The sequence below is a fragment of the Geotrypetes seraphini genome, chromosome 6 (genome assembly GCF_902459505.1).
Source record: "Geotrypetes seraphini chromosome 6, aGeoSer1.1, whole genome shotgun sequence".
Taxonomy (NCBI): domain Eukaryota; kingdom Metazoa; phylum Chordata; class Amphibia; order Gymnophiona; family Dermophiidae; genus Geotrypetes; species Geotrypetes seraphini.
In genome coordinates this window covers 160,245,908-160,273,417 of record NC_047089.1, presented here as the reverse complement: position 1 = coordinate 160,273,417, position 27,510 = coordinate 160,245,908, and the positions used below count along the sequence as shown (strand labels likewise).

Sequence of the window (27,510 nt, the reverse complement as noted above, 5' to 3'; positions counted from 1 at the left end):
CACATACGGAGATCCGCATGCACCCCTCCCGAAAGCCGCAGAAAATGCCTACGATCCCGCACGCCTGAAGTAGCTGCAGCCAAACGACGAGAAAAAGGCCGGCCCATAGGCAACACACGACATGCAAAGTTAAGGGAACCCAACAAGGATTGAACCACCTGCAAGGTCGATTTAGGGGCCGATAGCACTTGCTCGATACGCGCAAGCAATTGCTGTACCTTCTCCGCAGGAAGCCGAGTAACCATAGCCTCTGCATCCAATTCAATCCCTAAAAACACTAGGGAAGAAACCGGTCCTTCAGACTTATCTAAAGCTAAAGGAACGCCGAAAGTCGTTGCCATCTCCTCGAAAGTCCTTTTTAAACGCTCACAATCAGTACTCAAACCTGCTCCAACAAACAAAAAATCATCCAAGTAATGGACAACCGAAGATAAACCCACCTGCTGTACCAACACCCAATGCAGAAAAGTGCTGAACTTTTCAAAGTACGCACAAGAGATCGAGCAACCCATCGGCAAACAGCGATCGTAAAAATAAGAACCCTCAAAATGAAAACCTAATAAAGGAAAAGACTGTGGATGAATAGGCAACAACCGGAAAGCCGATTCAATATCCACCTTTTCCAAAAGAGCTCCACGCCCGGCCGCAACTATGTGCCTTAATGCACTATCTAAGGATGCATAACGAACCGAACAAAGATCACGCGGAATGCCATCATTAACCGAACTCCCAAAGGGTCGAGACAAATTGTGGATGAGACGAAACTGACCCGGCACCTTCTTAGGAATGACCGCCAATGGAGATATAAGCATCCGCGAAAAAGGAGGCTCTCGAAATGGCCCAGCAACGCGACCCAAGCGCAATTCCGCTAACAATTTATCCCGAACGACATCTCGTAACTGTGAAACAGAAGAAGCATTTTGAACTTTCCCTCCGACCATGTTCCCTTGAAAAGGAATAACAAAACCAGACGTAAAACCCGATTCTAAAAAGACCGCCGTCTCCCGAGGACGATACCTCCCAAGCCAAGGGAGCATGGCTGTAACCCATATGGGCGTCGGCAACGACTGCCCACCATTACTTCCCAACCGGTCCAGCTGGGAGGCCACTCCGCTTAGGACACTTAAGGGCCGAATGGGACTGACTACAGACGGAACAGGCATGCCGAAACTTACAGTCAGGAAAGGGGCAGGTGGACTTGTTAAATTTCCAACACACGTCGGAACTCGGCGTCGCCCCTCCCCCGCCGCTCCCGCGAAAGGGCCGCCCACCGCCAACAGAACCCACGCCCGCCCTACCCATTGGACCCGCCAGAGGTTTGGAAGACATATAAGTAAGCCACAAGTTCACGTCCTGAGTGCCCCAGGACATAAACTTGTTTTCCTCCATTTTGTCCCGAAACGCCTCATCATAATTCAACCAAGCCCACCCTCCAAACCGCTGATAAGCATCAAGTACGGTATCCGCATAAGACAACAATAATCCATACTCCTGCGGGTTAGCGCGCCCCCAAACGCTTGCCAGTCTCAAGAAGGCCCTCATCCAATTAATAATAGACCGCGCAACGGGAAAAGATTTGACCTCTTTACGATCCCGTTTAGATTTTTTATGACCCCGCCTCTGAGCCCTGCCTTCCATAAGGCGAAATATATCCAGACAAGACCGTCTGCGAATTTTCCGACGCAACACCCTAGGCACCTTCTCCCACAGCTTGGTAAGAGCCACTAACGCAGGCGCGCCCCGCACTCCTCCCGCAGAAACGCTACCCTCACCGCCCGCTGAAGCCTCAGACCTGCCCGCTCGACCGGCGGAGGATGACGACGAAGCCGACGAATCGGACGAAGAAAACCCCGACGACGAGGACGACGATTCCTGGCGCTGACGCTTTCCCTTCCTACCGCGCGACTTCCCACCAAGAGCAACCTGCACAGGCGCCACATTACCTTGAGTAGAAGACGAGCCAAGATCTCCACTTCGAACTGCTGAGACGCCACTGGCAGCAGTCCCTGCCGCTGAAACGACCAGAAGTCGAAGCCGAGACGCCATGAACAGCAACCCCAGGTAAAGTGGATGAGAGTAGAGTAGGACCTGTAGCGCCACCGCCAGCAGCCACGACTCCCCCAAGCGCTGGACTGCGCTCCGAACCGGAACCTCCAGGCCGCTCCGCCACTCCGACTCCGCCGACATCCGACGCTCCCACTTCTCGACCTCCAGGGAAAAAGGAAGGCACCTGTGGAGACCAAGTAAAAAGAGAGGCAGGACCAGGCAAAACTCCTCCCGTCATACCCAAAGGAACTCCCCAACCAGATCCATAAGTGCCCGCGGGCATAAAGCCCATGGCTACCGGACCAGAACTCCCTCCCCAGTGAGAAGCAGAAGGACCCACTCCACTAACCGAAGAGCCCTGCCCCCAACCCGGGGAACCCCATCCCGGACCCCAGCCCCCCGGAAAGACCCCAGACCATGCTCCAGATGGCCCCCCTACCGGAACAGACCTGAAACCCATGCATTCCACCCCCCTACCAAAACCGACCACTCCAGGAGACCCCCCAGTCTGCAACCCACTCAAAACCGGAGGCATCCCAGTAGCAGCCTCAACCCGTAGGTGACCTGACCCCACCTCCGCACTAGGGAGATCAGCGGGCAGAACATCCGCAATCTCAGACCCCCCCCTGCTCACAATCCGCGGCAAGACAGAAACAGGACTGGTAGCAACAGGCAAAGCGACCGTTGCAGACGCCCCGCCCACACACGAGGTAACCGAGCTACGGCCGGCCGAAACAGCTTGAACAGAGCTGCTCGACGCACCCGACTTGCGCCCTGCCTTAACTGACGACCCAGAAACCGCGGACCTGCTCCCCAGGGCCCCCATTACTCCTGCCCCCGCAAGCGCCGACAGTGCAGCCACTTTGGAACGACGCGCTGGACGTACCACCGCTGACTCATGACCCACCTGCTCCTCCGGCTCCTCCGAAAACGAGTCACCCGCAAGCAGCAAAATCTCGCCAACCGCCGCCTCATCTCCCCCACAAGGCACACCATCCGACTCCATCCCGACCGCAAACCGCCAAAAGACCGCGAACAACTACTCAGAAGGAGAAAAAGCCGCCCTGGAGGACCAGAAAAAACCCCCAGTCCTCCAGGGTCCCGGCTTTAAGACCTCCTCCGCAGCCACCCCCTCTTCCCCATCCAATCGCGCATCGGTTTCCTAGCGCGCTCCTAGCAACCCACTAAACCTTGCTCTCTCTCCTCCCCCTAACCCCTCCCCCGACTCGAAGGCGACACAGGGCTCCCAGCCCCGTGTTATCATCCGCCCTTCGAGACGGGCTCTCGGGCTACTCTTACTGGTTGGGTAGCCTGTTGGATGGAAAAAATTTTGGCCCTTTCACACACTAGAAATTGAATTATTGTAACAATCTTTGTAGTAAAAATTGCATCATTCTCGCAATTTTCAAACCTGTTTGCTTATTTCTTTTTCTAGATTTTGATTCTTCTCTGACTATTGTGATCTCTGTTTTATAATTAGTATCTAAGACAGCATCCTATAATATTAAGCTGTCTTGAAATTTGATTTAGTTGAGATGCAGGGCACCATGTACTATTTGAATGTGTTTATTATATCAACAAGGCCTTTTTGTTTATTTTAGAATGTAATTATCTAAGTGAAAGAAAATTAATTTACACCTACATCACAGTTAATTGAAGGAGAAATATGTTACATGAAAGATAATACATCAAGTGTGTTCCTTTATCTTGGTCACATTTTGGTAACTGAATGGAATCTAGGGGGAAGAACAAGTGAATACTTTTGCAGGTCATGGTACAGAATTTTCACACAGATTCAACAAAATGCAATGATGAATTATGCGTGGACATTTTGTACATCTCATTAGTAGAAATCTTGTTAAGCTATTCTAATCCATGGAACCCCACCCGAAGACCTTTCCATATTTCCTCTGTCCCACAGTCCAAAGGCCACAAAAGGTGAAATGTCTTCCGGGATTTTTAATTAATAGGAACAGAAACTAAATTAAAAAAAGAATGAAGTATGGATTCTGAAATAGACGTTACTGTATAATTGACCTAGGGACAAATGACCTGACCAGAAACAGCACCTTTAAAACACAGAGTGAATTCTAGAAGTTGGAGATATGCTAACTGTCCCGGTCAAGGTTAGCATTTCAACGGTGTTATCTGTCTAAGGAAAGGTATCATCGGCAGACATTTCAATATGTGGCTCAAAACATGGTGTAAACAGGAACGTTCTAAATACATTAGTTGCCGGTGCAATGTATGAAAAAAACAAAACACTATATTGTAATGATGGCCTGCATCTTTCTGTGGCTGGGAAAAAGAATTCAAAGTGATAAATTCAAGTAATATATTGGCAAACTTTCCAAATAGACAATCGTGGATAGCACTCTCTTAGCTAAAAACATGATGAAAGTGGAGGAAATAACAAAAAAAAAAACCCCAAACATCTCAGTAATTCACTCATCTGCAACAAAGTAGAAGAGGAGACTGAAAACAAGACTATACAAAACATAAGCAAACCAACAACAACAAAAAAAAACCTGGAAAACAAAGAAGGGAGGCCTGGCCTAGTGGTTAGAGTTGCTGTCTCAGCCCAGAGGTTGTGATCCCAGCCTACCCCATGTGATTCTGGGCCAGTCACTTAACCCTCTACCATCCCAGGTACCACAGTTTAGATTGTGAGCCTACCAGGACATATAATAATAATTTATTTCTTATATACCGCGAAAGCCATAGAAGTTTGAGACGGTTTACAGTGAAGAAGAGCTGGACAATCAGCGAATGGGTACAATCAGAGAAAAGGTACAATCAGCAAGTACAATCAGTAAGTGGAACAATCAGCAGAATAGATACAATTAATAGAGGTAAGAAGAGGGGCTGGAGCAATATAGGGAAAACGCTTAAAAATACCTGATTATTATTCAGTGTACTGTAAACCACTTTGGGTGAATCTCTTCATGAAGAGGCAGTTAATATATCCCAATAAAAAAAATAAAATTTAATCTAAGCAACAGAGTTCTAGACATGCAAATCCAATGGTGGAGGATCCCTATACAGTGGTACCTCGGTTTGCGAGTAACCCGGTTTGCGAGTGTTTTGCAAGACAAGCAAAACACTCAGCAAACTTTTGACTCGCAAACCGAGCACTGCCCCGATCAATGAGCACTTACAGTCCAGGAAGCACCGCTTCGGGGGATTCCTCTTCCGGATTCCGGCCAGCCTTCTACATCGGGTGCCTTCCGCAGATTGGAGGACCTCTGTCTGGGCCTGCGCGGCCGGGTGCTGTCCCACCTGCATGTTGTGTGTGACGCGCACAGCGTCAATCATCGGCGTTGTGCGCAGCGTGCGGGTGGGGCGGCGCTGGGCTGTGTGGGCTCGGGTGGGGGCTCTCCAGCATGCGGGGGGCATCCAAAGTGGAGGGCTGACCAGCGGATGGAGGAGACATCCCTCTGAAGCGGCACTGTGGGGTTCTTCTTCAGATGAACGACGGAGGAGACGGCGCTGCAGCAACTGGCACCTGACAGGTTCAGACCCCGGGTTCTAGAACGAATCGTTGCTGTTCCTACTATTTTCTATGGGGAACTTTGTTTTGATAAACGAGCATTTTGGATTAAGAGCATGCTCCTGGAACGGATTATGCTCGTAATCCAAGGTACCACTGTATTGCCTCTAGAGCAGTGTATCCTCAAACTGTGTGCCTCCTGAGATTTCAGGTGTGCCATGCCACACTGGGGAAGAGGAACTACCGGTGCCAGCTGACTGCCTATAGGATGTGCCACTTGTAGCGAGATGCACATCCTGTAGGCAATCAGCTGGCACCAGTGCCTCTCCTCTCTGGCCCTCTTCTTTGCTGGCTCCCCCACTGGTGTTTCAGGGCCCATCTGGAGGGCCTTCGCACATGCACGGATGTCGATATGATGACAATGTGCATGCATGTGATGTCATCATGGTGATGTCCATGCATTTCTGGATGCCTTGAGCCACAGCCATTACATTTAAGGCTGTGATAGCGGTTTTAGTGCACGCAGAATTTCCGTGCGCGCTAGACGCTAATGCCAGCATTGAGCTGGCGTTAGTTCTAGCTGCGTAGCGTGGGTTTAGCACGCGCTAAAATTCTGCGCATGCTAAAAACGCTATCGCAGCTTAGTAAAAGGAACCCTTAGTGTGCCACAGCTCGAGCAAGTTTGCAGGACACTACTCTAGAGCAGGGGTCTCAAAGTCCCTCCTTGAGGGCCACAATCCAGTCGGGGTTTCAGGATTTCCCCAATGAATATGCATGAGATCTATGTGCATGCACTGCTTTCAATGCATATTCATTGGGGAAATCCTGAAACCCCGACTGGATTCTGGCCCTCAAGGAGGGACTTTGAGATCCCTGCTCTAGAGGATCCAGCTTCACTAGGACTATTTTTTTTTTTTTTTTACTTAGTCTGAAGAGGGGGATCAGCAGCTATTGTCAAGAATAATATCAAAGTGGCTGAAATGCTGGAGCATGTGGAAAGGTGGAAGCAAAGACAACCACTTAAGAAAGAAGATTGCCACTAAATCTACATGGATGGTATATCTAGTCCTCCATCTCAGACAGAGGAACTAGACAGAGATTTGGCCATAGATATCCAGTGTTGAGAATGAAGAGGGAAGGTACTACAGTATTTGGAAATGTCATCTTTACAAGATGTGGACTAGAGATGTGGACTAGAATCGAGGAAAAAATAATTGTACATGTCTCTCAACAAAGTTCTACGTGGGCAAATGATGGAATCTGTTGGGGAGGTAGAGGCACTGGATTTGGTCTTAAGATTGCTTTCTCCATTCAGGTCTTGGATGACTCCACTTTTCTTATGGTTTCTGAAACTGTGTTTATTCTGTGTTCCTGGGCTCTCAAGGAGAAATCCTCGGTCTGCTTTAACCCTTCACTGTGTTAAAGCACTGAGTGATGTGTGGAGTAGAACTGGTACTGTGCCCACAAGTAAAATGTAAGCAAAACAGAAGGAAGCACACATTTTTATACAAAAATCAAGGCTGCTAAAAAATATAATAAAGAAGAAAAACCTTTAGGTACCTTTTGCCCAATCAGTAACAGCAAGGCAAGGAATAAAACTTCTTTTACTCATAAATGAAAAGAGAGACAAGATAGGAAATAGATTGAATCAGGAGGATGGGATTAGTGAAGAGGAGAAACCAGATATTTTGAATAATTACTTCTGTTCAGTCTTCACATCAAACCAGAAGGTGAGGGTGATGGGCCAAAAGCAAATGAAAAGGATGTAAAATTCTGTGAATGTATTGGAGCCCTTTTACTAAGGTGTACTGAGCCTGAATGAAATTTCCTTGTTTACGGTAAACATGCGCAAACTATTTTTAAAATATATATTTTTTTAGGGAGTGGGTCTTGGGTGGAAAGTGGGCATGGAAGCACTAACCAGCTAGCATGTTTATTACATGCTTACAGATTAACGTAGACTTAACACAGGAGCATTAGCACCTCCTAAATAAGAGGGTAAGTGCTCCCACATTTAATATTTTTGCTGGTCATGCCGTCACTTGGACTACAGCAGAGACCAGCACATGACAACAAAATAGGCCCTGGCATGCTTCCCCAAATGGGAGGAAGACCTTGTACTGGTGGGCTTACCATAAAATATAATAGAATGGCACAACAAAACAGGTAAGCTTTCAAAGTTTCTTTTATTTCCCTTTCCAGATTGTCAGGGAATCAAAATAGGTCATAGTTTGAAAAACAGCAAGCAAAAAAAAAAAAAACCCCACAAAGTTTCTCTTGCCTGTCTGAGCAGGCCAAACACAGAGTTCTCACCCAATCCTACTGGTAAGTTCCAAATTGTTTTCAACAACAAGAATCAAATAGGGTGTTTTCATCGAGGCACTAAGAATCCTTTCCTTTCTCTTAATGCGCTAGAAGAGAGAGATTGGTGGATCTGCCAAAATTAGGCACTTGGAAAAACTCCAAAATGCAGCCCACTAATCCCCATCAATGATGACGGGCAAACCCAAGCCCCCAAACTCTTTATCTCCTCAGCAGAATCAAGAAAATAAACCCAACAGGGCAATGGCAGTTTCCAAACACCCCAAATAGTCTTGGAGTCTGCTTACCTCCAGCAGAGACTCAGTGCACTGCCTTTGCCTATAGCTGCTGCCATCTTGGGTGCACCAAAAACCCCCCAGAAAGTTTTAAAATGCTTAAACTTTCCCTTCTTACAAGTTCCAGAAAATTCTTAGCTTTTTTAGCTTCACCTACAGTCTCAAACTTTCAAGACCTTTGCCACAACAGACTGCGTAGCAAAACTTCCAGTTACAAAACTTCCTCTTGGCTAGGGCAACAAAACAGCTTTAACTTATTTCCATATTTTCTGTAAGTATTTGTTCAGGTACATCACCTAGTTCCATAGCCTCTGATGAATTGTCCTCCATTAATTCATCTCCTTCCTCAGGAACCAGCTTTTCAATGTCCTCAGGCTGTGAGGACCTGAGTCTCATCCTGCATGTGGGTTTCTCTGGGCTCCGTTCCTGAGGTTTCCAGGCATCCAAATCCTTCAGAGCTGCATGGCCATGCCCAGCCCTGCGCAGGGGATGATCACTGCTTAGCTCTGACTGCCTATCTGTTTAGCCAGGCATCCCCCTCCCCCCAATTCACTGGATATGTGCACAAGAGTTTTGTCTACCACACAGCTCTTGTGAGCATGCACCAGGAATATTCCAGCCCCCTTTACCGACCAATGCTCAACACTAACAGCATGCATATAATTTGCATGCTGTTAATGTTGAGCATTGGTCCCTAAATTAAAATTGGTGATCCAACTGGTGTTTTCCAGTGCTGTTCTCTACTGCACTGGAGTTCTGTTCATCTCCCCCCCAGTGTAAAGCAAAAGGAAAAATGGGGCAAGACATAATACAAATATTCAAATATATATAGCTTTTTTTTTTTTTTTTTACATAGAATGAAAAGTTTAAGAATAAAAGATTGTCATATGAAACTTTGAAGAGTGAGAAACTGAAAAGAAATGTGAGAAAATGCTTGTCTATTGAGAGGATGGAGGACAGGTGGAACAGAACACTGACAAAATTCAAGCAGAAATTAGATAGAAGCATAAAGAAATTTGTGGCTTAATGAGGAGCATGACAACAAAAGCAGTGACAAAACAGCAAGTAGGCACTGATGAGACTAAAATGGGTAGGCCAAAACAGCCCTTTGCTGCTGAAGTTTTATGAATTTGTGCTTCTCTTTTCATGGGGTGAGGCTCAGTTAAGAAAGTACAACTATCTTGAGAAATGTTCCATCAAGGCTGAGACAGATCCAAATCCCGGTGCCTTGCTGTATTTTGATTTAAGATTTGTTTTATTTGTTGAGTGGAAGGAGTTTTCAAAACTCTGCGTGCTAATGCTTGTTTCTGAAACCACTTAGAATAAAAATGAATTGCACTGGGTGGAGGTCTGCCATAAAAACAGGCTGCAATATTTGACTTACATTAGGACTTGTGGAGTCAGAAGGTTACATGCGTAACAGGAACTCTGCCACAGGGCTAAGAAATCACCATTAGCTGAGAAGTAGGGAGAACCCTAATGACTGTTCCCTTGTTACTCTGCTCTCTTACATTAAAAAAAGTTATGGAAATGTATGTGCATGTACTCGTATGTATAATATACTGAAACTAATTTCCAGAATCTATGTATGAATAAAGTAGCTGTGTTAGTTTACAGAATCCACCTACAGCTGTGCATGAATCCTATTTCTTCCTTATATGATATTTTTTCTTCTTGACAGGTTGAGTATATTTTCACTGATAAAACAGGAACCTTAACAGAGAACAACATGGAATTCATCGAGTGCTGCATTGAAGGGCATATCTACGTGCCTCATGTCATCTGCAACGGCCAGATACTGCACAACTGTTCGGGGATCGACATGATTGATTCTTCTCCTGGGGGAAGCGGAAAAGTATACCCTACCTCCCTATTTTTATTTCTCTAAACTGTAATTGTAATAGGTCATCAGTATGACCATTCGTATTTATTTAGCCCCCTTTTTATCAAGCCACATTACAGCTTTTTATTGCTGGCTGCTGTGGTAATAGCTCTGATGCTCAGAATTCCTAAGAGTGTCGGAGCTTTTACCATAGTGGCCAGCACTAAAAAACCTTAACATGGCCTGATAAAAGAGGGCCTAAATAAATACAAATGGTCATACTGATGGAAAGCCTTCCTTCTGTAGAAAGCTAAGCACTAGTAACAGTATTGTAAATGTAATTTCTTGATGCTTTATTAACCTTATTTAAGCAGACATGCCTGATGGAAATGAGTTCTGTATGTGTAGGGCTGTTCTGTAGTAGAGAATGACACGGTGAAAAAATTGGTTCCCGTCACCGCCCCGTCCCCGTCTCACCATCCCCGTCACCGCCCCGTCCCCGTCTCACCATCCCCGTCACCGCCCCGTCCCCGTCTCACCATCCTCTTCACCGCCCCGTCACCGCCACTGCCACCCCATTCACCGCCCCGTCACCGCCACTGCAATCCCATTCACTTTTCTTTATTTACGTATAAAGGAAACATTCTTTAAAACTTTAAAACTTAGTTAAATATTAGTTAATAACTATACAAAAACAAAACACGCAGAGAAAAAATTAATTAATATAAATTCTCAAAACTGACACATTTTGATCACTAAATTTAAAATAGTTATTTTTCATACAGTTTTTCAATCACTAATCTTCCACCACCCCTGGGGCTAGCAATGCAAAAACAAACACGACATGTACTTTAAATGCTTACAAAGTCCCACCTCTTTACTAGAGATCTTACTGAGCTCCTTCAAACCCCAAGCTCCCATCCCATACACCTCATTTGGGCCAAAAGGGTTTCCGAAAGTACTTTAGCCCAAAGAATGTAGGGCCTCCCTTTAGGTACAATTATTCCAAGGAACCCCAATGGCCAAAATTAGAACCCATGAAGGGACACAGAGCGTAGAAGTCTGCTTGGTGTTCTCTTTAAGTCTCAACTACTGGAGTTGCCATTGAAGCATATTCTAATCTGTCTTGCCATACATGAGACACACACTGTAGAAATCTGCCTGACTTTGTTCTAATGTTCCAACTACTGAAATTGCTGTTGAAGCCCTATCTAACACATCCTAATCTGTCTTACCACACATGGAACAAAGACCATAGAAGTCTGTTCAACACTGGCCTTACTGTAGTTCCCCACAGCCAGAGTCGCTGTATAAGCAGTGCTGCAAGTCTCCCCTCCCCCCAGCGATCACGGCAGGAGGGCACCCAACCCCTCCTGTAGACCCCCCCAACGGCCCTCCCGACAATCGCAGCAGAAGGGTACCCAACCCCTCCTGCCGGTCCTCCCAATGGCCTCCCCTAAGATCGCCGGCAGGAGGGTACCCAACCCCTCCTGCTGGACTCCCCCCCCCAACGAACCCTCCCACCCCGGAACCCCCTTAGTCTTACTTTCCAAGTTGGACCGGACGGCTCCTCACACGTATGGCCAGCAGGCTTGCCTCCGTCCAAATGAGGCGGGCCCGCCCCTACCCTGCCCAACCCACAGGATCCTAGGGCCTGATTGGTCTAGGCACCTAAAGCCACTCCCGCTATAGGAGGGGCCTTAGGTGCTTGGGCCAATCAGGCCCTAGGATCCTGTGGGTTAGGCAGGGGAGGGGAGGGGCGGGCCCGCCTCATTTGGACGGAGGCAGGCCTGCTGGCCAGACGAGCGAGGAGCTGTCCGGTCCAACTTGGAAAGTAAGACTAAGGGGGTTCCGGGGTGGGAGGGTTCGTTGGGGGGGGGTCCAGCAGGAGGGGTTGGGTACCCTCCTGCCGGCGATCTTAGGGGAGGCCATTGGGAGGACCGGCAGGAGGGGTTGGGTACCCTTCTGCTGCGATTGGCAGGAAGGGTTGATCTGACAAATGAGGAGCACGGTGAAACACAGGTAAATAGCGGTTCCTAGAAGGGGGTACATTGGCCCGCGGGGACAAACCTGTTCACCGTTTCCGCGGTCGGTGAATGGCCTTGTCCCCATCACCGCAGCGACTGCTAGTTTTCTTCCCCGTTTTCGGCGGTGACCCGCGGCTTAAATGCGGTGGCCGCGGGTAAACCGTCACCGTGTCATTCTCTATTCTGTAGTTACTACTATCAAAATGTGAATGAAGGCAGTGTTAGTAATAGCAGTAGCATTTGTATAGAGCTAACGTGCATGCGTAGCACTTCACAGGCAATCCTAGCTTCTCAAAGCTTTTAATCTAATTCAATGGACAGATGAGACATAGAGGGCCTGGTATTCAGCCAGTGGCACTCATCATTTTGCTGACTGCCTCTGGCGTTATGCCCGGAAATTTCTGAACTTTGGCATTCAATTTCTGGGTTTGTGGAACTGGCCAAAGCATAGCCGGCTAAGTGCAATATTCAGCATTTCACTGGCTCTGGGTTAAAGGATAAAGAGGATGGGACTAGATATATTGCCTTTTCTGTGGCTACAGTCAAAGTGGTTTACATATTTTAGACAGGTACTTATTTTGTACCTGGGGCAATGAAGTGTTTAATGACTTGCCCAAAGTCACAAGGAGCAGTTGGGGATTGAACTTGCAACCTCAGAGTGCTGAGACAAAAACTCTAACCACTGGGCCATACCTTCATACCCACATAAAGATAGGACTGACTTTTATGCAGTGGTATGTATGCGATTAATCTGTCCAGTTCTGAAGATCAGCACTTAAACGGCCAAATGCCGACTCCGCCGCTAGAACAACCCTAAAATAGCCGGTTTTAAGCTTTCTTTCTAACCAGCTATTTTCAGTGGCACTAATTGGTTAAGTGCCACTGAAAATTAGTGGCTAGTCCCAAACAGGCGATTTAACCAGCTAGGTGCCATTTCTGGACAGTTAAATTGCTTTGAATATCAACACCAGGAACTTTAAGTTAAGAGTGGGGCCAGTTGCACCACAGCATATTGTTTTTGTATCTTGTCTTTCAATGTTATATACCTGCTATATAACCCAAATACTTGAAAAGTATTAATATAGAAACAAATCTTTTCCAGATACAGGAAATAGTAAAACTCAAGGACATGAATTGAGGTTGCAATGTGTTAGACTTAGGAGTAATGTCAGGAAATGTTTTTATGGAGAGAGTGGTTGATGCCTGGAATGCTTTTTTGAGGGAAGTGGAGGAGAAAAAAATGATGATAGGTACAAGATGGATAGAGGAGCCCTAATTAGAAAATGGATGGTATAAAATAACAAAACTTAAATGACTGCATGTGTGATGATGTGTTAAGTGGTGGTTAGACAGTGACTCTGGCTGTGAGGAACTAAGGCTGATGCCGGGCAGATTTCTAAGGTCTGAATTACACAGCAGAATCTATGCCTGTAGCTTAGCTCTTTGTGGCACCAGATCAACCTTAGACTGAGTGCATTTCTTTCCCACCAGTTTGGGCAAAGTTTTTCATTGTGACTTCAGTATTTTGATCTTTTATACTGAACTACAAGACTTTCTGACCCCTGATGCAGGTGGAAAAACCAAAACACTCATGTCGGGTCCATAATTAAAGTAGGGTGGCCCGGAACTTGAAGGCCCTTTGTGTTTGTCTTGTGTTTGTCTCGATGACGCAGTGGTTGGTGAATGTGGTTACTTAACGGGAGAGGGAGCCTTGATAAAGCCCTGTGAGACAGACGGGCGAAACATGTTGGATACTATTGTTTCTACCCTCCCGACTAGCGTCAACCAAAAAAGCTAAGTACTTTTAGTATACCTATACTTTAGTCACAACATTAAAACGTATGTTACACTAAACTTAAAACTTAGGTCCAGTGACGAAAGGGTGCATAAAGCCCCGCACTATGAAACACAATTGAGTGCGTGGTGGCCCTCTGAGGATCGATGAAAATTATAAAATTCTGAACAAAGGAAGTTAAAATGGAGTGAGGCACACTTGTAAGACAATTTCTTGCATGAACGGACTGAATTATGCAATAGCCTCCATTTAGGAAAATTAAGTGCTGAGATTTTCATAGTATTTCTACAACATGCATACTTGATCCAGAATCGTAGTGGAGATATTTCTGGAATGGAGTTGGGTTGAAGGAGAAGGAACACATATAAGGCTCCTTTTACAAAGCTGTGATAGCAATTCCCACACAGCAAATGAAAGAAGCCCATAGGAATTAAACGGGCTTCATCAGATTTGCTACATGGGAATTGCTAGCACAGCTTTATAAAAGGAGCTCATAATTTGGGATATTTTAAAATTATATACCAAATTTTGATAAAATAAAAAAGTACACCCACAGAAAAAAGAAGGTGCAGATTTTTGCAGATCCTTTTTTTCCTTCAGCAGTTTTCAATGTGAGCATATGTACGTACTTCCACTTTGAAAATAAATGCAAAGATTTTGTTTAAAATTGCCCTTAACTATTATACATATACTAGTGAAGAAAAAAAACCAACAACTTATGGATGATGTCTATTTGAAAAAAGAAAAAATAAAGATAAAAATATTTCCCTTAAGCTTACTGCCCAAAATAAACATTAAAAATCAAACAAAATAAAAACGATCTTTGGCACTTAAATTGACCATTATAACATGTGTACGTACATGTAAGTATAGAAAAAACTGACAAGACCTACTCACATAAACTCCCCCCCTTTTTTTTACAAAACTGTAAATGCGATTTTTAGCACAAGCCATGGCGATAACAGCTCTGATGCTATGGTTTTTGTAAAAGGGGGGGTCTTTTAACTAAGCTGCAATTAGTGCTACTGCACACTTAACTGCAGCTTAAAAGGGTTTACCCCAGAATGTGCTCAGGCATTCTGTGGTAAGTTCCAAATGTGTGCACGCTACACATGTGCTAAAAATTTTCTATTTTTTGTTGGTGAGAGCGGAGGGAGGGTGTACCTGCACTGATCATTTAGCACATCTATATTACCACATGTTAACAGATTAGTGCAAGATTATTATATGTGTCATTACCACCCTCAGAATGGGTGGTGGTAACTGCTCATGTGCTAAGTTTCTTTTAATGGTTGCACGCTAATGGCAACATTAGTGCATGGCCTTTAATACAAAAAAAAAAAGCAATTTTACTGCTGCAGTAAAAATAGCCTTAGAGGGGCATAATCAAAAACAACATCTAAGTCTCCTTTTGGCCTAAGTCCCTAGGCGCACAAAGTAGGCAGCAGGGAAATGTCCATTTTTGAAAAAAACGTCCATAAGATTTTTTTTTTTTAAATAGAATGGCCTACCTGTACGTTCAGCAGTTTAATCACCCAGACTACCACTATATATATGTTTAGAACACATTCCCGACCAAAAAATTGTCCAAGTCCTTCGCCTAAAAGCATGATTCTCTAACCGGCATCTGTCATAAACAATGCTGGTTAGAGAATCCTGGAACCATCTCCCCCCTCCCCCCCAACGATCACAGCAGGAGGGATGCCCAGTCCATCCTGCCTGAAACCAGCGTGACCCCCCCCCAAAAAAAAAAATGTTTCCCAGAAGGAGAGATGCCTAATCTCTCCTGCCAGACATGCCCCCCCAGAACCTCCCCCCCCCCCGCATGATTGTGCTCTTCACCAGCAGGAGGAATGCCCAGTCCCTTCTGCCGGACAACCCCCCACCGAACCTCGTGCGGGAGTTAGTCCGACAGGAGAGATTGGGCATCCCTCCTGCCGGTCAAGAGCGCAATCTATTGTGTGTGGAACTTTCGGGGAGGGTTCGTTGAATCGCAGCAGGACAGATTGAGCATCTCTCCTGCCGCGATCATTATGGGTGCGGGGGGGACAGGTTGCCTGGGCTGCTGAGCTGATCGTGGCAGCAGCAACCAGCTCAGTGGCCTGATTTGTAACATATACCTGTTTTGACTTGGTCTAAATCAAAACATAAGTTCCGTCTGGCAACTTGTCAAACTTTTTTGATTATGGCTGCCAGATGACTTAAGTCTAGGTCAGCCCACCTCCCACCCTATCCACTCATCAAAAAAATACCCTTTTTGCTCTAGGCATACAGTGAAAAGGCCTAAGCTGGTTTTAGATACAAGTTTTGATTATTGGTACTTGGATGACCTGTTTTTTTGATTGTCCAAGTCCAAGACCTACGCAAGGGCATGCTAATGCCACTTTTTACTGCAGCTCTGAGAGCATTAATCAATAGAGGTCCTCATAGTGCACTTTTGCAGGTTTTTAATGTCAAAGAAAATTTTCTAGCCTGCATTACAAAGAGGTATTACTGAGCTCAGTGCACAAATGCTGAGAATGGTAAATGTTTTTATTTCAGATGGTAAAATCTTGTTAAATTAGTTACGCTTTTAAAGTCTGCTACTGTGAATATATGAAAAGTGAAAATGTAGTTTAGATTTTTACAAAGCCACAGTAGCAAGCCTTGACATGGAAAATGCAATACAGTCTATTGGAATTGAATGGGCTGCGTGACATTTGCCATACGGGAATCGCTATCATGGCTTTGTAAAAAGGAGCCCTTAATAAATAAGCCTTTTACTAAGCCATGGTTCTAAGCCAGGGGTCTCAAAGTTCCTCCTTGAGGGCCCCAGTCGGGTTTTCAAGATTTCCCCAATGAATATGCATGAGATCTATGTGCATGCACTGCTTTCAATGCATATTCATTGGGGAAATCCCGAAAACCCAACTGGATTGCAGCCCTCAAGGAGGGACTTTGAGATCCCTTTTTCTAAGCCATTGGTGCAACATCGGAGCATTTAGCACTTTGGACTGTGGTAGAAATCTCTACCGTGGCTTAGTAAAAAGGAAGGGGTTAATTTCACTCTTTGCTGTGACAAATCTAACACCTCTACCCTTTACCTTAGAATTTGGTTCTGTTTTGTAGAATAACACAGCTTTCCCCATTTCTTTTTTCATGTATAGTCTCCCTGTACTGGTGTTTCCATGTCCTTATAAGAAACAGAAAATGAATGCTTCATATGGTTATTATGTGCTTGTTTTTTGACTAGGAAAGAGAAGAGCTCTTTTTCCGTGCCTTGTGCCTTTGCCACACTGTCCAAGTGAAAGATGATGACCTGGTAGATGGACCAAAGAAAACAAACCAGCAGTCAGGAAAACCTTGTATATACATTTCATCATCCCCTGATGAAGTAGCTTTAGTGGAGGGGATACAGAGGTATTACTCATATTTAACATATCAGTATCTGAACTTTGTGAATTCTCTAATGATGCAAGTGTTGTTTGTTTATCAGTGGTTCTTATCCAGATTGTTGATCTAACATTGCATAGTTCTCTCATATTTGCCTTATTTTATATATATTTTAATTCATATACTGTATATTGTATTACTTATGTTTCTTGTAGGTAGATGGTGTAGAAATTGTTTTCAATAAATACATTTTTATATCCCACACTGTCTACAATTTTAGGCAGCTTACAAAAAAAAACATAATAAAATACAAAAGCAATGCAATACAATTTTACAACATAAAACACTCCCATCCCCCTTTTTACTAAGCCACGGTAAAGGTTTCTTCCACGGCCCAGAGCGCTAAATGCTCCAATGCTGCTTTGACGCTTACAGAATTCCTATGAGCTTCAGAGCAGTGTCATAGCATTTATTGCTCTGGACCAAGGTAGAAACCTCTACTGAAGCTTAGTTAAAGGGGGGGGGGGGGGGTCATTAAATAATATCCGATACTAACCTTAAAGAGGCCTTTATCCATAGTTCTTGGGCTTTGTGTATGGGCGTAGATCTTCAAGCTTCAAGATGGCAGCTATACATTTTGGAGTCTCATCATTTAAAGCTTTAAAAGTCAAGTCCATAAGTTTAAAATATATCCACCATAAAATAGGAAGACAATGCAACTGTATTAAAACTGGTCATGATGGAAAATAAGAAAAGTGTGTGAATAGTGATGTTTTCATCTCATTACTATACCTCAGTTTGCGAGTGTTTTGCAAGACGAGCAAAACACTTGAGCAAACATTAACTCACAAAACAAGTGTTGATGCGATAAGCGAGCGTGGCCCATCCCCAAACCCTTACCTCCAGCGGACACCACCAAAGAGCACAGTCCACCCCCAAACCCTTGCTAGACGAGCAAAACACTTGAGCAAACTTTAACTCGCAAAAGAGTATTGACTCGATAAGCGAGTGCGGCCCACCTCCAAATCCTTACCACCAGCGGACACCACCACCTTGCCCATGCCGCATCCTACTCTGCCAAAAACAGGAAGTGTGATCAAAAGGGGCAGAACTTGGAGGTGGCATGGACGCAGTGGCGGACTAGGCTCTCGACGTATGACCAAGGTTGGCGGGCTGCTGGCAGCTGGCGTGGAAGTCCCGGGATCAGCATGGGCGGTGGTGGCATCCATGGGTTATGCACAAATGAACTGGGCTAACGGTGCTTTCCAGGGTTAGCGGCGACGGCAGCCTTGGCCACGATACAAGAAGCGCAGCCAGCACCCTGGAGCCAAGGCACACCATCACCACCCATACCACCGTTACGACATGCACCATTATGACATGGGTGCCCTGCAGTATAGCCCCTTCTCCGGTTTCCAGAGCTACATGAGCAGCGGTGGAGGCGTCGCTAATGGCAAGTTTTTAGGATGTGGAACAAATTGTCCACGTTTTCATTAATTCCTATGGGGAAAGTTACTTTGCTATACGAGCGCTTTGGTTTACGAGCATGCTTCTGGAACGAACTATGCTCACAAACCAAGATACCACTGTATATATACCGTATATTTCTGTTATGACTGGAAAGTAAATATGAATGTGATTACATTCATGCATCTGACATGGCATTCATTGCTCTTGGAATGCAAGCAGTGAACAAGATTAAACTGTTGTATAGGATGCTTGTATGTAGAACTCATCTCATTATGATTCATAGTTTTCAGTGCTCTAAGGTGTATGGAAAATGTCTGAAAGTGTATACCTGGGCCACAACTGAAAGTTTTCAGTTTCTTCCAGATGTTTTCTAAGGTTCAGGTTCAGTACTTTGCAATATCTGGTGAATGCTTGGCACTGCCTCCCAGTGGAGGTGGTGGTGACAAAATCTGAATTCAAGAAAGCTTGGGACAAATACGTTGGATCTCTAAGGGAGAGGAGGGCATAAGTAGATAGCATGGTTAGGCAGACTAGATAGGCCATTTGGTCTTTATCTGCCTTCATTTTTCTGTTTCCATGTTTCACTGCTTCCAGTTTAGTAATGGAAGGCTAGCATTCATTGCGGCTGTTACACTTTATGATCTGTCATTTGATCATGCCTATTCCAGGCTCCGAAAGATGATGCACAACTTCCAGCTCAGTTGTTATGGTCTGACACTCTATCATTTGGGAAGGTGGGTGACAAGGCAGCACCAATAACTGTGATTGAAGGTTTCAATTGTGGCATTTGCAGCCACATTCATCATCAAGTCAGTGAATGGCTTGATGAAATAGACTTGTCGACCAGTACTCCCAAGTCTCTTTCAAGCACATTTAAAACATATTTTTGTTTCTGCTGAAATAAGTAACTGATAGAATGAATATTCTAAATGAACCTTTTACCAACAGATTCTTAACTAGGGTATCAATAAACAGACCTTTTTTTGTTAAACATTCTGGACCTTAATGAAAGGTCCCATCTGTCAGTGTGGTAAAAATAATGCCCCCCTGTATTTTGCTTGCATGTCACACATCTTCATATCCATGCTGGAACACCTTTTAATACATTGCAAGCACCCTTTTATGAGTGTTTAATTTACAGATGAAGCTCAGACTAAAAAAATAAACAGGTACAACATGAAATATTCATAGAAAAAAAACAATTGAAATAAAATTTTCAAGAAAAAAGAATAAACTATATAGTAAAACATGCTTTTAATGGTTAAGTGGAGTGACGATGTTCCTAAATGGACTTTATTTGAAAGTCGAAGTTCCAAAGGTACACTGAAATCATCCACATAAAATAATTCCATCCACATAAAAATAAATCATCCACATAAGAGCCTTAAAGGACCTAGTCCGCTAGGGATACAGGACCCAACACGGTCCGCGTTTCGACAAAAAGTCTTCTTCAGGGGTCTCTGGGGGTCCTATAAAGGTGAGTACGTGGGAAACAATTAGGAACATCGTCACTCCACAGAGTTTTTTGGGTTTTCTCTGTATTTTCTTCTTTGTGTATATTTCGGGGTCAATTCCTTTTGTTTTTTAATGGTTAAGTTGCAGCTTCCTTTAAATGGTTGCAATAAAACAGCAGTTAAATAGTCTCCCAGTAGAGTTAGTGGAGACAAAGACTGTGTCTGAATTCAAGAAAGCATGGGACAATCTAGGGAGAGTAGGAGATAGTGGATGCTGAGGATGGGCAGACTAGATGGGCCATTTGGCCTTTATCTGCCATCATGTTTCTATGTGATATTCTGACAGTTAAATCTCCTTCTGACTGGTATGCTCTTTTCCCCTTGGCTCCTTTGTCTTTATTACAGTGTTAGTCAGAATAGTCTTCTGATCATTAATAAGAACTGTCATTGCTATACATTATCCAAATGAGAAATTTGTTGATGTCTAACACATTTTCTCTCTATAAGTATAACTGTATTGCCAGGGCACTGTTTGTGTGCTGAGGTATAGGCTTTGCTTTTGCTCATTTTCACGGTGCTTTTTACAAAAATGCTCACGCCTCTGTTCTTTCACAATTGGCAGACTATCGTGGGTGGAACAGATGATCCTTATTTGCCATAATATACTGTGATTTGCAAATGTCTTCACATCCTTGTATATTTTTCGCATTTAAATAACTTCATCTCAGAATTCTTTTGACAGTTCCAAGTTCACCGTGTTTAAATCTTTGCTCCAAATTCAATTCATACAACAGAAACAGCTTGATTCTTCATCTAGGAGTATCCAAATCTATTAAATTTATTTTGGGCCTTAGGGCAGTTTTTAGAAAAAGAGCTAATTTGGGTTTGCTCTGATGAAGGGTGTGGAGCCTTACACAACCAAGACTTTGTGGTTTCTTGTTTATAATTGCTTTTTGAATATTTTTATAATTGTTCTTTCATATACAATGCATAGACCATCAAGAGAAACTAGAAACTTGTACTTATTTGCTTATCCAAAAATTAATGGGTGTAGATATAAGACCTTCTTAAATAGGACCCTAGCATTTCAAGCTGGTAGGCAACAATCTTGGTTAGGTAAATGTATTCAGCAAGCTATGTTATTCTACTGCAGTTTTCAGAAATTAATTAAGACCACTTTGTTCGATAAGTTTATTACTTAGTGAATTTTATTACTGTAATTCTATTTTACTAATATTTGCATTTTTTACTGTATTATTGTATTTCGCTGATTGTCCAAATCTTTTTAGTGTAAACCGCCTAGAACTTTTTGGTTATGGCGGTATAAAAGAATAAAGTTATTATTATTATTAGCACGCTATGTGGATTGGTGAAACAATATTTGTTGAACTGTATTTTTTTAGGCAGCAGAAAGTGAAAAATGATTGAAGGTTTGAAGACATTTACTTGGCGTGGCATTGCTTATAATAGGAGACATGATTTAATAAAGAATGCTATGCTAAAATGTAGTCTCACCTTTCAAAGAGTAGTGCTGAATAAGTAATTTTGCTGTTTTGTGTTTCTTCTTAAACTCATTGTTTATCGTTTATTAAGTTTTGATATACCACCTTAGTTGCATAGACAAGTCAAAGTGGTTGACATAAAAATTACTTATCCTATTGAATCAGAAATCAAAATTTTAGGTATGTATTTAGATAGGAATCTGTCTATGAAGGCATTTATCTCAACATTGGTTAAAAAAATGTTTCTTCATTTTGTGGAAATTACATACCATTAAATCATATTTTGATCCTGTGGCATTTAGGATCTTAGTCCAATCTTTGATTCTTAGTACTCTCAATTACTGTAATTCAGTACACCTTGCTGGACATTGTACAAACCTAATTAGATTACATAAAATCCAGAGTGTAGCAGTGCACCTGATTTTTTATCTGAAAAAATTTGATCATATCACATCCTATTATAAAAAACTCCACTGGCTTCCATTTGAGGCCCGTGTTCTATTTAAATTTGGGACACTTTGTTATAAGGTACTATATGGCCAGGCACCTGAATATTTATCAGATCTGTTTGCTTTGTTCAAAGTGAATCATCCATTACGCACCACATCCTTATTTGTCTTTCCGCCTATTCGAAGTTGCACTCGTAAGAAATTCTATCAACGTTTACTCGCTTATCTGGCAGCAAGTTGGGACAGTGAGTTATGAACTCTATTTACAAGATCTGGCTCTTACATTCAGTTCAGAAAGTTATTAAAATCGACCCTATTTGTAAGATTTTTAGAGAATTAAAAAAGGGTGTATGATCATTTTGTAGATCGCTGGGGCTGTCCATGTTCTTATTTTTTGTAAACCACATCGATCCAAGAGGTTTTGTGATCTGGAAATGTTATGTAATGTAAAAGGAAAAAGGGACTCCATAAAAATGGCAGGAAAGCACACAGTCACACAAAGGCATGATCAATATTGCAGTCTTGGGACCCAGAACAATAGCCTCAGAGCCATCTCCATCACCAGGGAAAATCAACAAAAAGAATGAGGGTGGCAGTTTCAAATGCCATCCCAAAATAGGTCTTATTTGGACCTTAAGACTTTGTACAAGTTTTCCGCATGCAGTGATAGTAGTAAAGCATTCCACAGTGCAAGTACCAGAAAAAAAGAATGCTTCTACTGTGGCCCAGGGTGCTAAATGCTCTGACACTACTCTGACATCATAGAATTATATGAGCATCAGAGCAGCATCGGAGCGTTTAGAGCTCTGGGCCATTGTAGAAGCCTCTACCGCGGCTTAATAAAAGGGGATGGGGGGTGTTAATTTTTTCATTTCATGTTTTTATTCTGAGTTAGTTCACTCTTAAATTAGCCCACTTTGAAATCCTGATGACCAGATCTATTTGTGGTTCTTGAGGGCCAAAGTTGTAAACTCTATGCATACTCTTTTCATAAGTAACATTATGCTAAGTATCTCTACTGTATTGCTTTATCCAAGTCTCTTTTTTTTTTTCTTTGCATGCAGACTTGGATTTACATACCTGAGAATGAAAGAAAATTTCATGGAAATTTTGAATCGAGAAAATGATATTGAGAGGTAAGTATTTGGTGTGAAGTCATTTTGCAAAGTTTTATTATGAAACTATAAATAGTGCAGTTTTTTGGCACGATTCTACAGTGTACATTAAGGGCTCCTTTTATAAAGCCACGGTAGAGGTTTCTACCGTGGGCCAGCGAGGTAAATACTCCGATGCTCATAGGAATTCTGTAAGAATCAGAGTATTTACCTCCTCGGCCCACAGTAGAAACCTCTACTGTAGCTTTGTAAAAGCCAGCATAACTTCAGACTGGAATATTCTATAATAGTTACAGTTATTTTATTTGATATATCGCCATTTTTAACAAAAAGTCAAATCAAAGCAGTTTACAATAAATAAAAACAATGGGCAATATATAAAATCAATAAAACAAAACAGGGGAAATGTACGCAGACCAATTAACTAAATTAGACACAAGGGAATAGTCAAGGGCAGGAAAGATTTACAATATCTTGAGGGGAAAAACCCCCAAACAGGATAAAAACAGGAGGGTCCTCTTTTACTAAGCTGCAGTAGAGGTTTCTTCCGCGATCTGGGGCGCTAAATGCTCCAACGCTGGTCTGACACTCTAGTAGGGCTTAGTAAAATGGGGAGTTAGAGTTTTGCTAAAGGATGAGGTATGAAATGGCCAAGCACATGAACTTTTGTGCACTATGTTCCATCATGCACCACCATTTTAGAAAGTTCTATAATCAATTTTTTTTTCCTTTTGAAGATGGTAAATTCCATTATTTATTTATTTAAGTTATTTATGTACCACCTATCAATGGAGGTTGTCTAAGTGGTTTACAGTCAGGTATGCAGCAAAAAGCAAGGAAAGATATTTGATAAAAGATTGTTTTATTGACTTTTTTTTTTTTTTCCAATTCTTTATTCATTTTCATATCTCATAACAAGTATACAATAATCATTCTATATTCATACAATTCACTTGTATAATTCATATAATATTAAATCTTATATTATCCCCCCTCCCCCCTTCCCTTCCACACATATCAACATTTTATTTGAATCTCACACATTATACCCTCCCAATCCCATATCATATTATTATTCTTTAAAAAAAATGTCTAATCATTCGAATATTCAATCAATGGCCCCCAAATTTTTTAAAACGTGTTATAATTTCCTTTTTGCATAGCAAGAATTTGTTCCATTTTATAAATATAACATATAGAATTCCACCAAAAAGTATAGTTAAGTCTTGTATAATCTTTCCAATTTCTAGTTATATTCTGAATGGCAACTCCTGTCATAATCATTAGTAATTTAGTATTATTGCTGAAATTTGACTCTTTGCTCTCATCATTGTTCCAAACAAAATTGTATCATATGACATAGCAACTGGATTTTCTAGAAAATAATTAATTTGAGACCAAATTGACTTCCAGAAGGCGTTAATACAAGGACAATAAAAAATTAGATGATCCAAAGTCCCTGCTTCTAGATTACAGTGCCAACATTTATTAGATCTAGAGCTATCAAACTTTTGTAAACGTACTGGGGTCAAAAGAGCTCTATGCAACAAAAAGAACCAAGTCTGTCTCATAGATGCCGACACTGTACATCTAATTCTCCAAGACCAAATTTGTGGCCATTGAGAAGCAGAAATTTGATGCTTAATCTCAATGCTCCAAATGTCTCTGAGACCCGTTTTTTGTTTTTTATTTGTAAAACCATATATCAATTTATACCACTTAGCGGCTTGGTGACCCAAGAAATCCGCCTGGAAACACAGGACTTCCAAACTATATTGATTATCAAGAACTTTCCATTCAGGGAACCCCTCCTGAATAGCCTGCTTCAGCTGCAACCACTTAAAACTTTGTGACTTATTAAAACCATATTTATGTTGCAGCTGTGAAAAACTAAGCAGCTTACCATTTGAAATAACATCATTTAAAGTTCTTATTCCTGCAATGATCCATTGTTTCCAGAGAATTTTATGACCGCCTATTTTAATCTTGGAGTTTAGCCAAATGGATTGATTTAATGATTTAAAAATTGGAATAGATGATAATTTAGTAACATATCTCAAAGTCTTCCAAGTATCAATCAAAATTCTATTCCCTTTGTATCTATTAGGCATTGGTATACTCAAAAGATGAACCAAATGTATAGGAAACATGAGTCGCCATTCTAAATACAACCAGTCTGGGACATTCTCCATGAGCTCTGGAAGGACCCAATACATACCCTGTCTTAAAATATAGGCTTGATGGTACCTATAAAAATTTGGAAAATTTACCCCCCTTCCACAATTGTTTTTTGTAACTTTACTAAAGCAATTCTAGGTCTTTTCCCCAACCAAACAAATTTTGTAAGACTACCATTCAACTTTTTATAAAATGACCCCTGAAAAAAAAACTGGTATCATACTCATTTGATAACAAACCACAGGCAATATCATCATTTTAATTGTTTGAACTCTCCCCCACCAAGATAAATATAAAGGATTCCATTGCTCACACATTTCCGTTACTTTCTTTAATAAAAGTTTTTCATTTTCCTTTACTGTATCCTTAATAGTACTTTTGATATTGATTCCTAAATATTTTAATCCATCTTCTTTCCAAACAAATGTAAATGAATCAAATAATCCTTTGGTACAATGTACATTAAGTGGTAGCACTTCCGATTTGCTTCAATTAATCTTGTACCCAGAAAACTTTCCAAATTTTTCAATCAATTCAAGCAAACATGGAATAGTAGTTTCTGGTTTCCTCAAATAAAGCAGAATATCATCCGCATAAGCGGAGAGCTTATATTCCCAACTTGAAAACGGAATTCCTTGTATCTCCTTTGCCTGATTAATAGCTATCAACAAGGGTTCCAAAACAACATCAAAAAGCAAAGGAGACAAAGGACAACCTTGTCTAACCCCCCTCTGTAAACTAAATCTATCCGATAAATTATTATTAACTAGCTGATGCCCCGCCGTTGCACGGGTGTTTAATTATAGCAATAACACTGTAAATGGATTCAAATAAAGATACTTTATAGTGGTGAATGAAATTATTTTTTTATAGCTTTATAAAAAGTACAATATTCAAATTATAATGTGAAATATTTGACAAAATGAATACAATACAACTAACACAAAACTTGATTATAAACAACATTTTTAGTTTCACCTCCAGGAGCAAGAACATATAAATTCTTGGGTGAAGAGACCCCCAGAACATATCACCCCAGGTAGTGAGGGATCTGCATACAAAGTTTCGTTCAAATCGGTCAAGCCGTTTTAGATTTACTGTGAGAATGGCAGCTGTTTACATTTTTTCCATTGACATGAATGGGTGAAATCTGATTTTCTGTTTGTAGCTCCGCCCATATGTGCAGGTGGGCCGCGAGACCCCCAGAACATATCACCCCAGGTAGTGAGGGATCTGCATACCAAGTTCCGTTCAAATCGGTCAAGCCGTTTTTGAATTACTGTGAGAATGGCAGCTTTTTACTTTTTTTTCCATTGACATGAATGGGTGAAATCTGATGTTCTGTTTGTAGCTCCGCCCACGTGTGCAGGTGGGCCGCGAGACCCCCAGGACATATCACCCCAGGTAGTTGGAATTACTGTGAGAATGGCAGCTTTTTACATTTTTTCCATTGACATGAATGGGTGAAATCTGATTTTCTGTTTGTAGCTCCGCCCACGTGTGCAGGTGGGCCGCGAGACCCCCAGAACATATCACCCCAGGTAGTGAGGGATCTGCATACCAAGTTTCGTTCAAATCAGTCAAGCCGGTTTTGAATTACTGTGAGAATGGCAGCTTTTTACATTTTTTCCATTGACATGAATGGGTGAAATCTGATTTTCTGTTTGTAGCTCCGCCCACGTGTGCAGGTGGGCTGCGAGACCCCCAGAACATATCACCCCAGGTAGTGAGGGATCTGCATACCAAATTTTGTTCAAATCGGTCAAGCCGTTTTTGAATTACTGTGAGAATGGCAGCTTTTTACATTTTTTCCATTGACATGAATGGGTGAAATCTGATTTTCTGTTTGTAGCTCCGCCCATGTGTGCAGGTGGGCCGCGAGACCCCCAGAACATATTACCCCAGGTAGTGAGGGATCTGCATACCAAGTTTCCTTCAAATCGGACAAGCCGTTTTTGAATTACAGTGAGAATGGCAGCTTTTTACATTTTTTCCATTGACATGAATGGGTGAAATCTGATTTTATGTTTGTAGCTCCGCCCACGTGTGCAGATGGGCCGCGAGACCCCCAGATCATATCATCCCAGGTAGTGAGGGATCTGCATACCAAGTTTCGTTCAAATCGGTCAAGCCGTTTTTGCGTGATCGCGGCACATACACACATACACACACACATACATACACACATACATA

At 42.5% G+C, this 27,510-nt stretch overlaps 1 protein-coding gene across 2 annotated transcripts in view; it reads left to right on the top strand.

Moving 5' to 3' along the window:
* ATP11A (ATPase phospholipid transporting 11A) overlaps nt 1-27,510 on the top strand; it is a 413,748-nt gene that overhangs the window by 302,179 nt on the left and 84,059 nt on the right. For both annotated transcript variants that reach the window (XM_033948051.1, XM_033948052.1), the window contains exons 13-15: nt 9,815-9,988; nt 17,010-17,176; nt 23,089-23,160. In XM_033948051.1, coding sequence (XP_033803942.1) covers nt 9,815-9,988; nt 17,010-17,176; nt 23,089-23,160 — 413 coding nt within the window. The remainder of the gene's footprint in view (nt 1-9,814; nt 9,989-17,009; nt 17,177-23,088; nt 23,161-27,510) is intronic.